Source organism: Neofelis nebulosa, chromosome 9 (assembly GCF_028018385.1).
Source record: "Neofelis nebulosa isolate mNeoNeb1 chromosome 9, mNeoNeb1.pri, whole genome shotgun sequence".
In the NCBI taxonomy this organism is placed as follows: domain Eukaryota; kingdom Metazoa; phylum Chordata; class Mammalia; order Carnivora; family Felidae; genus Neofelis; species Neofelis nebulosa.
In genome coordinates this window covers 100726618-100744610 of record NC_080790.1, presented here as the reverse complement: position 1 = coordinate 100744610, position 17993 = coordinate 100726618, and the positions used below count along the sequence as shown (strand labels likewise).

General features: G+C 40.1%; 1 protein-coding gene across 1 annotated transcript in view; it reads left to right on the top strand.

The window, feature by feature from the left end:
• The window catches only part of MACROD2 (mono-ADP ribosylhydrolase 2), a 2059774-nt gene that overhangs the window by 1474269 nt on the left and 567512 nt on the right, over window positions 1–17993 (top strand). Inside the window, exon 7 of the mRNA XM_058684846.1 lies at window positions 10695–10725. Coding sequence (XP_058540829.1) covers window positions 10695–10725 — 31 coding nt within the window. The remainder of the gene's footprint in view (window positions 1–10694; window positions 10726–17993) is intronic.

Here is a 17993-nt window from a genome sequence, read left to right as displayed (position 1 = left end):
AGATGATGAAGTCACACTTAGCATTTTTCTCAGTAGGGTAAGGGTATGCTAGTATTTATCCTACCCTTCCACACCCTGCTCATCAATCATTCATTAAGGACTAGCACTGGGATTTGACTTCCAGCCTCTTTCTCTTCCAAGTGCTCTAGCAAAGTGGGTCTATGATAGTTGCTGTGTGGGAGGCACCAAGGGCACGGGCATGTGGGCATGGTGAAGGATGGGACACAGATGGAGCCCTGTACAGTCACAATGAGGAAAGCTCAAAGATCCACAAGTCCTATACTTCCAGTACTCTACGTCCTCAGTACTGTGAGCACACAATCCTTCATCCAGGAAGGCCTCTCCCTGCAGGCACAGTTAGATCTTGCCAGTGGTTTTGAGCTGTGGGCCATTCATACTCAAGTGGGTAATTTACTCCTCAGGGGATCTGAAATGATGACTCTTCTCTCAGTTTCTCCTGGCTCTGCCCAGGAAAGGTCATCACACAGCATTCCCACATACATACTCCTCACCCATGGGTGCCAGGGATGTAACATGGGCCTGATACCTGTCCTTAATTATAAGGAAGATGGAGAGGGGATACAAAATTAGAGGTAATTAGACTTTTGGAAAGTCATCGTTTTAGGGACTTTTTGTTCCAGTAGGAGCTTTCATATTACACAAGTGTTTTGCTGTTGATAAGAGGTTTTTTCTGGGGGGGGGGGGGTTCTTTTTTGTTTTTTAAGCCTTTATTTACTCTTGAGAGAGAGAGACAGAGCATGAGCGAGGGAGGGGCGGGGGGGGGGGAGGGGGGGACACAGAATCCGAAGTAGGCTCCAGGCTCTGAGCTGTCAACACAGAGTCCGAGGTGGGGCTCAAACTCACAAGCCTTGAGATCATGACCTGAGCAGATGTCAGATGCTCAACCAATTGAGCCACCCAGGTGCCCCCATTTTTCTTTTTCTTAACCTTTGTTTCTTCCTTTTGCTTCTACATAAAGGGAGTTTACAGATGTAGACATTTTGGAACAGAATGAACATTCTTCTGGGTTCAGCAGGTTTATAGTGACCTGTTTGTGTTTTCACATATGTATAGTTTACAGTTAAACATTCCTACCAGTCACATGAGCAAGCTCGGGCAAAAAGAAAGTTTTTCTCTGTGCTTGTTCTGACATTTTGCATCCTAATAAATTCACAGTGGAACTAATCCAGCTGTCTTCTTGGAAAATATAAAGTTTGGAAGAGGATTGCTACTATTCATAGCTATGTAATAGTTTGTTTTATACTGTGTGGAGTTGTAGTTATAAACATGAAAGCAGCTGGCAATAAATGACTTTATGACAGCTATTTCCAAGGTATAATGAAGAAAACAAAAACAAAGTTATTGCTTATAATTATGGTGCCTGGGTGAGCTTGCACAATGTACTTCAAACATTTCACTGGCCAATTCCATGTGATCTCATTCACAGTCTCCTCTAAATGACCTTGGCCTTCAGGTTATTTAGCCTTGGAGATGGGAGCCTTTGCATTTTCCAGTGCAATTAGTTAAGGAGAGAGCATCCTTTGCTCTGTTCACCCATGTAATGTGGGTAAAAAGTGGAATTAAAGAATTTTCTTTATTATTGATGAGGTTTTATATGAGAAAAATAAATGTTTGAGGGCAGTAGATTGTAAATATTCTCAAAATTTTAAATGTACTTTTTTTTAACCCAGTGGTTAAAGAAGTTAATTTCATTTCTAGAAATAGATCCTACTAGAATACTGTTAAGTACATAAAGGCAAGTCAAGAATGTGTATTGCAGGTTTGTTACAGCAAAAGTTACAAACAGCCTACATATTCATCAGTGTGGCAATATTAGATGAACAGTGTAACCATGCCATAGAATAGTACAAACCTTACAAACATGAGGTGGATCAATGTGCCCAGACATTAAAGGGTCACCAAGATCGAGGACATGAAAAAAGAAAGCTAATATCAAAACATCAACTACAGGGAATGCTCTAATTTGTGTAGAAAAAAAATATATGACAATGTTTATATATGCCCTAGAACTCAATTGTGTATTCATTCAAACATTCAGCTATTTATTGAGTTCTAGGCTACATTTTAGGTGCCGGCGATACAACAACAAGTAAAACCAAAGTCTTCTTGGGAGTTGCATGCCAGTGGGGGAACTGAAAGTGAGGACACAAAGAACAGCAAACAACTGTGTGTCAGGTGGTGTAGGAATCATAAAGACATACAAAGCAGCCTAAGGCAATAGAGGGTAATTTAGAGGCCAGAAAGAGCCTCTTTGAGGACGTGACATTTGATCAGAGATCTAAAAGGAACATGTGCCAGGCAGTGGGGACAGCGAGGCCAAAGTCCGTAAAGCAGGATTGTGTTTTGTGTGTTTGGAGAACAAAAGGAGGCCAGTGTGGCTGCAACTCTGTGAGCAAAGGGAAAAATGGAAGGAAAGGAGCAGGGAGAGGAAGCTAGGAGCCAGATCACTGGGAGCTTGAAGGCCATGGTCTGGACTTCAAGTTCTATTTACAGTGTGGTGGGAAGTGAGTAGAGAAGTGAGATCAGGAAAAGGACCCAATTTTATTTAGGCTTTAAAATGTAAATACGTGGAGTGGGATGCTGCTCACCGTACTATTGACCATGATGGCCTTGGAGGGAGGGCATTCTAGTTTAGTGAGAGGAAGGGAGGGATGTGACTGTAGGAGAAGTTCTCACTGATTTCTGCCTACACCAGTCTTGTTTGAGACTTTGGGAATGTATTCAAACATTACTTATATAATTAAGAAGTATTAAAGGCAAAACATAGAATCAGTTATTCCTTATGCAATAAATAGATAGATAGATAGATAGATCCCTTATGTAGTATTCCTTTTTGTGATCTTGAGCAGCTTTGCATCCATGGCCTTACTGGTCCCCCATGTATATTAAAAAGGGGTAATATGTTCTTTATCACAAGATTGTTCATGACAATGAATCAGATAATATACATAGAGCTCTTAGCCCAGTGCTTGGCACATTATAGTAATTAAAAAATGGCAACTCTTATTTTTGCCATGCTGCCACCCCCCATGTCCAAACACTGTAAGGCACTCAGGATGCAATGAAATTCCTTGTCTCTCTGTTATCTTTATCCTGAGCTATAGAATATGATAAGAAGCCATTTTGTAGCATCATAGAATTAAATAGCTGAATAAAGCATTTAATCCAACTGTGCTCTTTTCATAGATGGAAAAACAGAGGCACCGAGAAGATACACTGGTGGTTCTCAGATTTAAAGCTAATGAGTGACTCTGATCTCTTGCATTCCAATTCATATTTCTACTGCATTAGTATTTCCCTAATTTTAAACATTCACATTTCACCTTCTAATATGATGATTATCTAATATTTTAATTGACTCTTTAAGTACTTTTATTCTCAAAGGAAACTATAATATCACCCTAAGTGGAAAACCAGTATTCCTTCTTATAATTCATTACAATGACTTAGAGTTTTAGCATATTTATATGATTGCTTTTGCCACAGTAATGCTGTGTAACAAACAACCCCAAAACTTAGTGACATAATGACAAGCACATCTTCCCTGCTCACACACCTGTGGGTTCACAGGGATGACACAGCTGCCCTAGGCTGGTTTAAGATTCTACTTGTCTCAGCCTCAGGCTTCATGAGCTATGTTCTTCTCATCGTTCTCCTCTAAAGTCAGGAATATAAAAGTTCAACTCTAAATGTCATGTCTACTATTATCCCATTGACCAAACTAAGTCATATGCTCAGTCCATCATCAGTGATGCAAGGAAAATACATCTTCCCCTAGTGGAGCAACTGCCAAATCAGATGGTAAAGCATGTAGGTACAAGGGGGGATGAAGGCTTGAAAAAAGTAATGGGGATATATGGTATATCAAAATAATATGTAGACATTACAGTGAAATGAGTAATGACTATCTCTTTGCCATGTCAAAATATCTTGAATACTCCTAGAGTTAGGCCTATCATAGTTTGAGAAATAATCAAATACCCTGCATTCTGGATAAGGGACTATGGCACACCCCACTATGCTGATAACTAAACACCTAAAGACAAAGAATGGTACCCTGATGTTCATTGTTTCTAAGATGCTCATTTCCTCATAACCCATATGCTATCTTCTTTGAAAGTAGGATGTCTCTTATAGCCTGGGATATTTTACAGTCAATGATAGTCGTGGTGAGTTTTTGCTGCCTGTACATGGGTACACTTGGTTATCATTCCCAGTGGACTTACTGTTCAGCTGCAACCTCTTGACTTTCAGTCCGTCAACCAATTAGGGGCCATATGAGAAGGAGGTGTGTGTTTGGCTGTTGTCTGAAAATTTTGTTGGCAACAGAGATGGAGCCAGCTTCAAAATTTTCAGAGAAGGAGTTAGAAGCCTAGAAGAAACGTTCAGAGTCAACAGTGGAGCTCTTGTGAAGAACTGGATCAACAACACCTTTCTTTTTTTTTTATTTTTTATTTTATTTTATTTTTTATTTTTGGGACAGAGAGAGACAGAGCATGAACGGGGGAGGGGCAGAGAGAGAGGGAGACACAGAATCGGAAACAGGCTCCAGGCTCTGAGCCATCAGCCCAGAGCCCGACGCGGGGCTCGAACTCACGGACCGCGAGATCGTGACCTGAGCTGAAGTCAGACGCTTAACCGACTGCGCCACCCAGGCGCCCCAACAACACCTTTCTTGAGAGCACAAAGATGAAACTGTGGAGAACTCTTGCCTATGACTCTGCAGTGAAAAGTGATTCAGAAGTACGGGACTCTGAATGTGGACAAGTTTTAGGAAAACTTAACCAGTTTATCTCTTTTAATCTATTCTTTAGAGCAAGATGTGATTTAAGAAATTATCTAAATAAAGGCAAAATAGCAATTTCAGTTAAGTATACAATAAAAATCTAAATGGTAAGAAAACATGTGTTATATTTCAACTTATAGAGCTTCCTCTTAGGGGTACACAAAGTACAACAAAATAATGGTGTTTCTTACAATCAATGGCTTCCTCCGTGAAATGGGATATATACTTAAAAAATGGTTAAATGGAAGGTGTATCAGGTAACATGCTTTTGCTTGCAAATAATGGAAAATCTAACTAAAACCGACTAAACAATAAAGTGTTGGCTCAGCAATTGAAAGATTCTCAAGACTGGGAACACTTTACAGTTAATTTACAGCAACAGCTCACAGATATCAGAACTCTCCATCTCTCCTTGTAGCTAAGGGGGATGTGTGCTACTTACTTAGTTCAATCGACACCTTCATGTGCAGCTGAAGGTGGAGTTAGTCCTACCCAGCTGGCAAGGCTGTTGCATAAGCAATGGGTTGATGGCAAAGAACATAGATAAAGAAGAGAGAAAGTGTATGGAAACCAATTTGACAATAAACTTCATATATTGAAAAAATTAATTAATTAAAAGAAAGAAAGAAAGAAAGAAAGAAAGAAAGAGAAAGAAAGAAAGAAAGAAAGAAAGAAAGAAAGAAAGAAAGAAAGAAAGAAAGAAAGAAAGAAAACTTGATTTCTAAGGACTGGTGGTCCTGAAAAGTGCAAAAAAAAAAAAAAAAAGAGAGAGAAAGAAATTCCCACTTTACAGGAAAGCATTAACCAAGAATCAAGGGTCAGGGAAAAGCAAGGGATGGTTATGATGTTGGCTTAGGGCTTATTGCCTGAGTTTTGAGGCACTATTAGAATCAAGATAAAGAAGGCAGTGGGGTATTTCCTTCCTTGCCCTCAAATGGAGAAGTGGAAATAGATGTTCAAGAGAATGGGAGGCATAGTCTACAGCCTTAAGGATTTCAGTGTTTTTACAAATGTACTTGAAACCAACATGCTAGATTAGGGAAGTATTTTCCAGGTAGTGGCTCAGTCTACAATTTCACAAAAGAAAAAATCCTGTCTCACTCTCCAAGTCAAATTATTATTTTCCCCCAAGAAAGCAAGTGCATATTGACATAGAAAAATATGCTGAAAAGTCAAGTGTTACGAAACAAGTTTCTGATGGCTATATGCTGGGGCCTGATTAGCATGGAGACTTTTGCTCTTGGGGCTTCTGTAAGGAGAATATGGAGCCTTACAAATTAGGCTGGTGATGTCATTCCCCAAGTTCCACAGGTGACTGCTGAGTTATGTGCACTTGAAACAAACCAGGCTAATTGGCTGGGTTTTGGTACAATCTATCATTCTTCCACAGAAGAGGATTTTTGTGGGAGGTGGTTATGTTAACCACAACTTTGAAATAAAGAAATCCCATGCTACTCACTTCTGGTGACACCATCAGAAATTTATTATGGCAAAGAACACAGACTATGTGCTGTAAAATCCCTTAGATGAGCTCACTTGCTCACCTTCTTTCTCAATCTCTCTGTCTCTCCTCTCTCTCTTTCTCCCCCCTCTCCTGTCTCTCTCTACCTCTCTCCCTCCCTCCCTCCCTCCCATCCCTCTCCCTCTCCCTCTCCCTCTCCCTCTCCCTCTCCCTCTCCCTCTCCCTCTCCCTCTCCCTCTCCCTGTCTCTCAATAAAAAGTGATTAAGGGAGGAGATTTAGTTTGGATGAATTACATGCAAGGTTGTTTTACATAAAACAAACTTTTTCCATGATACTGTATTTCAGTCTCTGCTTTATCATTGCTTTTTTGTTTGAATGAATGCAATAATATTACCAAAGCCATCCTCCATTACACCACCATTTGCCTTCACATTCAAGGCAACGATGTCATTTTCCGATGAAGCTATTTGTCCTTGTTAACAAAGGCAAGGCAGTTGGTGCATTCAGACTCAATTACCAAGTTGCATGATTGATTCAAAGATATTGCTGGGAGCTGGGGCAAATGAAAGTTGCCATTAACTGTTCAGTATGTTCTCTTCTGCTAGATCTAATGGGAAAAAAAGACTCGTATAGCTGACCCTAAGAGGGAAACGGAAGGGAGTTAGATCAGTTACCAAGGAGGCAGACTCTGAGACAAAGATTATGGTGCAAGATGTTTATTAAGATGTGCCCTTGGGATCCACACCTGGAGAAGAGAGGGGAGGGAAGCAGGAGTGGGTAGAGGGAAAGATGTGCTGTGATGCAAGTCCAGTGATGGCTTCACTGAACCCGTTGGGAGCTCTGGAGCTGGTAGGGCCCTTTAGTGTTGCACTGAATTGAGCTAAGATTAACCAAGGCCTTGCCACTCTGTATTAACTAGTCTTTGGATGTGGACTGTCCGGAAGGAGTATGACCCTGAATGGAGTAGCCCTTTGCATCTGAGGCAATCCCTGGAAGAGTTGATAGAGGCTGTCTGCTGACAGCACTGCTGGGGTCTAGACCCCAGATTCTAGGGCAGTTGTCCTCAACCAGAGATGATTTTGACCCTAGGGGACATTTGACAATGCCTAGGAATAGATTTGATTATCACAACTGGGGGGGGGGGGGAATGCCACTGGCATCAAGTGGATAGAGAGAGTCCAGGGATGCCACCAACCATCTCACAATGTACAACACAGCCCCCAGTAACAAAGCGTTATCTGGTCTGAAATATCAATAGAGCTGAGTCTGGGAAGCCCTGCTGTAGGGCAACAATTTCCCCTTGAGGGGGAGCTTGGTGGCCATGCCAGTGCCCACCTAAGGAATCAGCATTAATCGAGATATTACTATCTGTCAGATTCAATGCTCTGTGTTCCTTATTTCTCCTAAGCCTCCCCCAGACCCTTTGAAGTGATTCTCATTTCCTCATTTGTTTCTATTTACTAATGAGGGAACTGATGTTCAGGAAAGTTCAGTAAACTACCCAACATTGTGAACTGGAAAGATGCCCAGGTGCAATTTACAGTGGGCTTGCTTGTCGAAAACATGGTATCTTCTGGCCTCTGCTTGATGGCTCCGTGTAGCAATTCTCAAACCTTTCTCTTTCTCTATTGCAATCACAAAATGGGTGTTTACGTATTCAGTTCACTCTCATGGAATTCCTGGGGCATGACCTGTAGACTCACTTCCCTCTATCTCATTTAAAAAGCAGAGTGGAACATGAGTGAGCACGGCACACATGGGGATGACCCTGAATCCTCTCTAGTTTGTATTTGTATTTTCAGGTAGGCCATCCCTGAACTCTGAGCCCTTTCTATTACTATCAAATTGCTTACAGTGAGCATGTAGCTGGTTTTCATATGGAGAGAAAGGCCTGTCAGTGGTCTTGGTGAATGCCTTTAAAAAGATGAGAATATTTCAGGAGGATTTGTTTCACACTCTCTCAGTCATTTGAGCGTCTGACTTCAGCTCAGGCTCAGGTCATGATCTCACAGTTCGGTTTGTGAGTTCAAGCCCCACATCAGGCTCTCTGCTGTCAGTGCAGAGCCCACTTGGGATCCTCTGTCTCCGTCTTCCTCTGTGTGTGTGTGTGTCTCTCTCTCTCTCTCAAAAATAAAACATAAAAAAAGAAACAGTAGCACTTCACTGTTCCTGGTGAAGGAACAGAAAAAAGAAACTTATCATTTTGCAGACATATAGGTGAGCTCAAGAGTCCAGTATTACTCTTTCTCAAACAAAATCACATAAATTGTGACTTTTTAAATAGGACATCCATGTAAAGGTAATAAACATACAGTCTATAAAAATGTTAAGGAAAATAAAATATAGTACACACTTAACCCAAAGATATAAAGAAAAAAGATAGACATTGCATCATTATTGAGCTCAGTAATAACGCTTGTTATTACAAACAGCTGCAGTTCTTAGATTCTGTAGCACGGTATCAGTCACATGTTTCAAAAATTCTGTCATCGATTTCTACAGCCCATTTCTATATGGTGAATGCTAGCATCTTCATTTTCAACTGAAAAATAAAAAGACCAGAAAGATGAAAACAACCTGATTAAATTTACACAGAGGTACATTGGCAGAGGACATTGCTATGCTTAGATCATGTTCCTCTGTTAGAGAGCCTAATTTAGAGTTAGCTGTATATTCACATTTGTTCCTACACTCTTTCAGTCAAATTCTTTAAATATTGCTAGGTAAAATATGGGGTCTTAGTCATTTGGGCTGCTATCACAAATTACCATAGACTGAGTGGCTTCAACAACAAACATTTATTTCTCACAGTTCCGGAGGCTGGGAAGTCTGAGATCAAGATGCCAGCAGATCTGGTAAACCTGGAAAGGGGCTTGCAGATGGCTGTCTTCTCATCGTAACTTCTGGAGGGGAAGAGCAGAGAGTGCTAGCTCTCTTCCTCTTCTTATCAGAACTCCAACCCTGTCATGGGGTCTCTACCGTCCCCCTCCTAACTTCCGAAGATTCCACCTCCAGATACCATCACGTTAGGGCTTCAACATATAAATTTGGGGAGACACAAACATTCAGTCCGTTGCATAAGGTATAAGCAGTAGTGTGTCTGTAAATGGTGAAAAAACTTGGGTGCCTTGGTGGCTCAGTCAGTTAAGTGTCTGACTCGTGATCTCTACTCAGGTCATAATCTCATGGTGTGTTGACTGCTTGGGATTTTGTCCCTCCTTCTCTCTGCCCCTCACCTGCTTGCATTCTCTCTCTCTCTCTCAAAATAAATAAATACAATTTAAACAAACCTGACTCTAAAAAATGAGTATGGGGGCGCCTGGGTGGCGCAGTCGGTTGAGCGTCCGACTTCAGCCAGGTCACGATCTCGCGGTCCGTGAGTTCGAGCCCCGCGTCGGGCTCTGGGCTGATGGCTCGGAGCCTGGAGCCTGTTTCCGATTCTGTGTCTCCCTCTCTCTCTGCCCCTCCCCCGTTCACACTCTGTCTCTCTCTGTCCCAAAAATAAAAAAAAAATAAAAAAAAAAAAAACGTTGAAAAATAAAAAATGAGTATGTATGTATATACATGTATTTAAAATTTTACTAATAAAAGGAATGTGTAGCACACAACTTACAAATAAAAATAAAATATACAATATATATTACTTATTATATATACATGTATTATACATTTAATAATAAATTATTATAAATTCTATACAGCAGATTGATTCTTACAAAAAACTTTTGTAAATGTTACAAAAATTTTGCATCTATAGCCAACCTGTGGTTTCCACTGACCCACAAGTATGGTCCAATATGAAGCTTGATTAATGTTTTCAAGTTTTAAGCTACCAACATGACCTCTCTCTCTCTCTCTCTCCCTCTCAAAATAAATAAATAAGCATTTAAAAATTTATAATATATAATATACTTATATGTTATATAACATATGATATATTTATAAATGTATATGATATTTATATTATATATAATATATTATTAATTATTTATATTATATTACATATTATATAAATGTATAATAGGCATAGGTCTTCTCAAGAGCAGAGGTAATAGTAAAATGTGGCAAACTAATTAGGAAGTGATGAGATGATTTCTGAATATTTATTTTATATATAACATTTCATTGCAGGCTTATATGACTTAATTTCTTAATTATAACTAGATTTAACAGTTGGTTCACAAGATTCCTGGAAATTTGACAGTTGACTCTTGGGAGCTGATGTGATTGCTGCTGATAAGGAGAAGTTTTCAGTTTTGATACATCCATTTCCACAGTGTCTCCTTCTCCAACTGAGTAGGGTTTCAGAGGTCTGAGCATATGAATAGAGAACATCCCATATCAAGCAAATAGATACTGAAATAGATGATGTCAGCAAAGCTGTTCCTTTAAAATTTATTGTTATTTTTGTGGTTTATTCACAGGCATTTCCCTGCATCTCAACCGGCATTTATGGTAAGTGATCTAGCTTTTGATAATGTTTGTATTTCTTTATTTTGTTGTTAAAGGCAAGGGTAACAGGAGAAATAAGAGGTCCTCTGATAGATATAGTTTTCTGTGCTTTAAAGAGACTCAAAAGACAGGTAGAGTCTCTGAGTCTTACTGTGGACTCTGAAGAGGCTATTCAGGTATTCTGTGTTCTTGGATTTTATCGTATTGGATATCACCTGTAATGATTTGATACACTGTGGCACAATGTCTCTGGTTAAATGAAAAATCTTGCTTTAGTAAGATTTGACCTCTAATAGGGTTTTCTTTCATAAAGTAAGGCTTTTCTCTTATGTGAATCATTATGCACATAAAGCCTAGCATTATCATTATTTTGTTGTGAGCTACAAAATAATGGAAGCATTGATATGTACGCACATGCATGTATCAGTATATTTAATTTAAAAAAAACCCTAAGAAGTGGCTGTTGATAAAAACAAATTAATTTTTGTGATCTTCACTTATATATTTTTAGTCTGGAGGGACTGTTTTAAATAGTGACTGCTTCACTTACAGATAGAGGCAAAATGTTCTTGTAATCACTTGTTTTCACTAACCTAAACCTCTCTAAACATTATTTTACCTACAATGACATTTCCTGGTGCTTTTTTCCCTCAAGCCATTATTAAATCTGTTTTACAATATTAAGGTAACATGGGGTTTAGTTTTCATTTTAGAGTTTTCTAATCAAGAAAAATAGACCCTTATGAACTCAAACTTCTCACATGGTGGCTCTTAACTGAAAAATAAAATATGTACAAATGTAAAGAAATAATTTAAATTCATCACTCCAGGGAAGAGATATCTAGAATGATGTCAAAGGTAGGAGATTTATTTCTTCTTAATATGGTATTTATTTTGAAGATCTTGGTGAGAATAAAATGGAAAACATAAGCCTGAATCAAATTAAATGAGGAAGGATTTGGTCACATCATTTAAGAATTTAAGGCATGCCTTTTTTCCTCTCTAGATTCCACTATAGCCTATGTTTATGGAAGCAATGGACACTGGGCTGGAGAGGGATAACTGGACCATCTGTATAATCTCTCTCATGGCAATTCTTCCTACCTTAGGGATGCCTAGTTAGAGATCTTAAATATTTGTTTAAAGGAAACAGTAAATTCAAAGTTTTGCCTGAGCAAGAGCCCACATCTCCCTTTCATCTTGTCTGGAGTCAAGCATCTCCTCTGCTTGTGCTCCCTCTCTCTCTAAAAATAAAAGAGAGAGAGAGAGAGAGAAGGAGGGAGAATCTTAAGCAGAATCCATCCTAGTGCAGAGCCCTACATGGGTCTCTATCCCACAACTCTGGGATCATGATCTGAGCCAAAATCAAGAGATGGCTCCTCAACCAACTGAGCCACCAGGCACCCAATTACTCCAGTTCTCTTGTGGACCATTTAGCATTTTGCAACTTGGAATTTATTCCCTATGTCCCTTGTGAAGTCAGCTTTCTGATTAGTCCTTGATTCTCTCCCGGTACCCATATATTATAGATCAGCCCTTCTCTCACTCTTGCTCCAAACCCTGCTCTGCTCTTCATTATCCAGATAAGTTTTACTTTTCTCTCAATTTATTGGATTTGAAATAATACTTTATTTAAATAAATTGGTCCACAGCTCAAAAGAAAAATTTTAAAAAGGAAGCAAACAAAATCCACAACACTTTGTAAGTCATGTGAGAATGGATCTAGAGAAAATATTCACAACAATCTCCTGGTTCTAGGTCCCCTCCTTTCTTAATGTATTTTCTATCATACTAGATTAATTTTTTTCTAAAATACCACTTGGTGCATGTTTCCTGTCTGCTCAGGAGCCTTTGATCATATTCCATTACTTGCAGGTTAACATTTACTCTTTCTGGACTGAACAATAGGTGCCTTATGTATCTTCCTAAACCAGTGCTTTCAAAATTTGTGAAGAGAGGGGCACCTGGGTAGCTCAGTCGGTTAAGCCTCTGACTTCCACTCAGGTCATGATCTCACTGCACCTGAGTCCAAGCCCCGCATAGGGCTCTGTGCTGAGAGCTCAGAGCTTGGAGCCTGCTTCAGATTCTGTCTCCATCTCTCTGCCCCTTCCCTGCTGGTTCTCTCTCTCTCTCTCTCTCTCTCTCTCTCTCTCTCTCTCTCCCTCTCCCTCTCCCTCTCCTCCCTCTCTATCTCTCTGTCGTGCCAAGAAATTTGTATGTGCTTTGTTTTTATATCTGTATTTTTTAATTTATTTTGAGTTTATTTTGAGAATCCCAGGCAGACTCCATGCCCTTAGTGCAGAGCCCAATGTGGGGATCGAGCTCATGAACCATGATGACCTGAGCCGAGATCAAGTCAGGTGCTTAAACAGCTGCACCACACAGATGCCCACTTTTGTGTCTTTAAAAGGATGATTTACTCTCCAGCATTTCCTAAGGTTATTTGACGTTTGTTATTTTCTCAGCTTTCTCAGGACTTGTGTTTTCTCCAGAATATAGTTGGAGAGATTTCTTATCATATACCCAGTGTGGACACATCTTCTGTCACCCTCAGATGAGCTGATAAGTCTCAGAACATGTTACATAACTTGCCAGGTTCAGTCCTGTGTTCTTCCTTATAAGATGCTCACACATGCCCACATTCTCATATGCACACACACTCATACACACATGTGCACTGAAATCACACAGACGTTGACCACCACTGCTCTTTCCCCTATCCCCAAATAAAGACATACTGTGCACACTTAGGCAGGCAACTATTAATCTCTGAGAAGTCTTGAATATGCCAACTCTTAGTGGTCATTATATCTTTTGAAATCTTTCAGCATTATAATCCGAACAATTAACAATGGCTCTTTCATATTTGTCCCATAGATGTTTGTTTACATATCCTGTGCTCACAGCCAGTTTGGAATTCTTTAGTGAGCATGGATTCACTTGCGCATATTCTGTGCACAGCCAGTGCCTAGTGTTATATCTATAGGACAAGCTCAGCAAATATTTGCTGTTTGATAACAAGGATAATGATTATAACCCAAAGTGTTGCCTAAGTGAAGATACACAAGAAACAGAATTGTTGATTGGCAAAATAACTGATAGAGAAAGGCTTCCTAGTCAGTATTTTCCTGATGGACAAACATCTCTATTTGAGGAAAAACAAATATGCTTCTCAAAAGCATTCTCAACTAAAAATGGTATTTGTGAGAATGGCACTATCCACCTTGTTAAGGTAAGATAAAAACTCAAGAACTTTTTCAGTCAGAGAGCCAAGCCACACACAGCGCTTAACTTCACTTAAGAACTTGCCCCTTTGTTGTTTATTATGGCCCATAGAACAATGGTCAGTCAGAGAGGTACAGATTGGCCCCAAGGCCCTACCCTAACTTCTCTGGACATACCAGCCCACTTGCCTGCCTGCTGTGATTTCTTAGACACTTGTTTTCTTTAGATTTACAAATCTTTACTTTTAGATTTATGGCCTACAAACCCACTGTAACTCTGGTTGCACTACAACAAAGTTTTGACTATGGTACAGCTATCATTTGAAAGGGGGTTGGTTATTTAATTGCCAAAACTGATCTCATACCGGGGTAATTTCAACAGTAAGCATTCTCATTTCGTGGAAACTCAGACATCATCACCACACTCACAGTGTGTCTGGAGCATCTGGCATACACCAGTACGTTGGAGGTCCTTTAGCTACAGAGGAAACCTGTGCCCTCCCAGCCTCTCCCCACTCCTCAGCCTTTTTAAAAAAATTTTTTTTTCAACGTTTTTTATTTATTTTTGGGACAGAGAGAGACAGAGCATGAACGGGGGAGGGGCAGAGAGAGAGGGAGACACAGAATCGGAAACAGGCTCCAGGCTCCGAGCCATCAGCCCAGAGCCTGACGCGGGGCTCGAACTCACGGACCGCGAGATCGTGACCTGGTTGAAGTCGGACGCTTAACCGACTGCGCCACCCAGGCGCCCCATCCTCAGCCTTTTAAGGAGCGACCTTGGTGGCGGCAAAACCCGCCACCCCTTCCTGAGAGACACACAGTGATGAGTATCCGCTGTGCAACACAACTGCATTTTGGGAAGGCACACGATGAGAACAAGCCCTGCCCGCTTTGAAGTTCTCCTGGAAGAGGAACCAGACTTTTCCACTCTGACTTCCAGTAACTGCTGTGACTGTTCCAACATAACGCTTCCAGAGGGCACCAGACTCTGCTTACACTCAGGATGAAAAGCCACATTTGGTAAAATACCAAAGAAAAGCCGGTGTTACTTTTGGAAAAATAGATCCAGATGAGGCTTACAGGGGCTCTAAACTCCCAGATTCCTGTGAAAGATTTGAATTGGCTGCTGAACCAGTCTCAGAGGGACAGATTTGAACTTCCCTGATGTACATTTCAGATCTCGTGCGTGCCTTCTGCCCTTTGAGCCTGACTTGGACGCTTTGGTGCTAATAAGTTTAACAAAAGAGGCTAGACATGATACATGGCAATGGAATTTTTACTGAGAAGTGAACAGCAAAAATAATTTTAGTCCGTTTTATGAGAGTCAATATAGTTAACAGAAATGAAGTCCAGGTGGAAAAGTGTATCCCTTGAGTAATTGGGAAAATATTCTCTGTGGAGTAAAAGAAAAAACTTGAATCTTGCTTTCCAGGTACGAGGTGGCGGTTTTAGAGAGGAAGGAATTTCAGACATTGAGTTATTGGCTGGAAATTTGTGGAAGAGATTTAAGCAGCGTAACTTAGCTAAAAGCAGCTCTCGTATTTAGTCAATATATTTCTGTTATCAGTGTTGAAGGCCTGTTTCTATCACATCACCTGGCGTCCCTCCGCTTTCTTTGAAATGCTGCCAGAACACAGCTTTTCTAATTGAATCCCTCATTTGCATTCACATTTGCTCTTTTGCTTCTAACTGGTAAAAAGAAGATGAGCCCAATGTTTCTTTAACCTTATCCCTACTGGGCAAATATATATATATATATATATATATATATATATATATATATAATCACTACATCTGTCCAAATTCGCAGACATGACTTGGAAAGAAACCAGGACATCCTCCAACGGCAATGCTTAGGGCATGCTCTCTGTCAACTGTAAATGCTGACAGATTTCAGAGGGTGTGACAACTATTGCCGTGCAATTCTGGGCTCGCTGGGAGAGTTACCTTATGTAATACACTTGGGAACCAGAGCAAAATTGACAAAAATGTGTGCCCCTCCCTTTTATCTCCCTGACAGTTCTCCCCTCCCTCTTGGCTTTCTTCTTTTCCCTTTGAAATTTCCATTTGCTTTGAAAATTTCCTTTCAGGTGGTCTAATGATGACTCTTTTCTCCCTCATAAATTCCCTTCTCTGACATCCTGTTTTTTGCCCTGGTCACCTTATCCCCACTATATGAAACCTTGTTGCTCTTGGCAATCCTCTGGTTAATTGCTGGCCCTCAAAACAAAGTAACATTAGAATCAGTGTAACTTACTTCCCTTTGGTTAAATGCAGTAGTGGGTCAAACCCGCCTCAATTATACCATATTTGAATATTATTTTACAGGCTGATCCTAATGAAGCACTGGGAAAAACAGATCAATAGACACAAAATTCTAGCTATTAAATTGTTTCTAACCCTCTGAGTGCTTGCCATTTGAATAGACGATTTTAGCAAAAACACTCACACATGCACACATTTATTCATTCATCCCACAAAATGTGGTAAAACTCCCCTCTTGTTCTCTCTAAGCTACGTGGATGTTTCATAATAAAAAGGCATGAAACTAAGAAACCAAAAGTACTACCTTTGCTCTGGAAAAGAGTTGCACGTGTCTAGCAACAATTTACATACGCTTGTTCAGCTTCCATAAAAATCACAGTGAGACTCACAGGCAGAGTTACCCCAGGGGACCTCCCAAAAGAGATGAAAATCCTGGAAACTTAGCCTTCTGGTGCTACAGATGCAGTGAATGACACCGGTGTCATTCTCCCTGGTGTTCTGTTCAAACTGAATGATTTAGGACTTAATTAAAAGATTAAGTGTTTCCAAAAGTCATAAAGATTACAAGTTGATTACTGTTCCTGAGGTGTGGATGTCTACCTCCTTGCAGTTGCGTCAAGGTAAAAGCTTGACTGAGGGCTAAAAGGTGCAAACGAATTCAAATCCACCCTTCCTCAGAGGGCACCACTTATTGTTATGCTACATTAAAAAAAAAAAAACACCTTTGTTATAGAGAAAGTATTAAAACAGTAAGCCTTTTAAGGAAATAGGAAAGCCACTTCACACAGTAGTAACTCTGGGAATATCTTTCAGTCTCATTGAAAAATAGGAGCTCTATTAAGACGTTGTCCCTAGGGAACTATTTGAGAGCATCTAAGAATTGGCCACACTTTCAGTTCGATCAGTGAAATAAGTTCCATGCGTTTTGCTCCTTCTTCTCATCCAGTCTCAAATGACATTCCTTTTTCTTGCCCTTTACACATACTTGTATCTGAAGGGTGAGTTTAAATAAACATAGCTCGGCTCCCTTTCTGAAGGACGTAAAAACAATTCTGACAATTCTTAGAGAAGTCAAGTATGCTTAGCTCTTTAGGACAATGATTTTCATGTCAAATCCTTTTTAGTCAATGATCATATTTTTAAAATGCATCTTGAGATGCATTTGGAATAGACTATATTAGTTAAAGTTAAGCTGTTGTAACAAAGAGACTCTAAAATACAGTGGCTTAGTGAATAGAGATGTTTATTTCTCTCTATGCTAACAATTCCAAAGTGGGCATTCAGCTTGTGGGAGGATTTGTTCCATTCTGTCATTTAAGGAACCAGAAATCTACCATGGTGTCAAATAGTTGCTCTGTCTACCTTAAGCCATTGTTCTCATAAATTTTCTTGCCCTGGTGCCAGCAAAAGAAATGCTTTTGATGGTCTCACACCCTATCTTAGGATGCAGAGAAGCACTTGTCACTTTGATCTGTTTTCCCTTGGAGAAAAATTCGCCTCCTGGATGTCTAGTGTAGAATCCATGTTTCTCTGTGTATTTTTTAAGTGTATTTATTTGTTTTGAGGCAGAGAGAGAGAGAGAGGGAGAGAGCATTGAGTGGGGGAGGGGCAGAGAGAGAGGGAGAGAGAGAGAATCCCAAGCAGGCTCTGCACTGTCAGTGCAAAGCCTGTGGGATTCCATCCCAAGAATTGTGAGATCATGACCTGAACTGAAATCAAGAGTCAGATGCTTAACCGACTGAGCCACCCAGGCACCCCCTGGAATCCACATTTCTGACTACA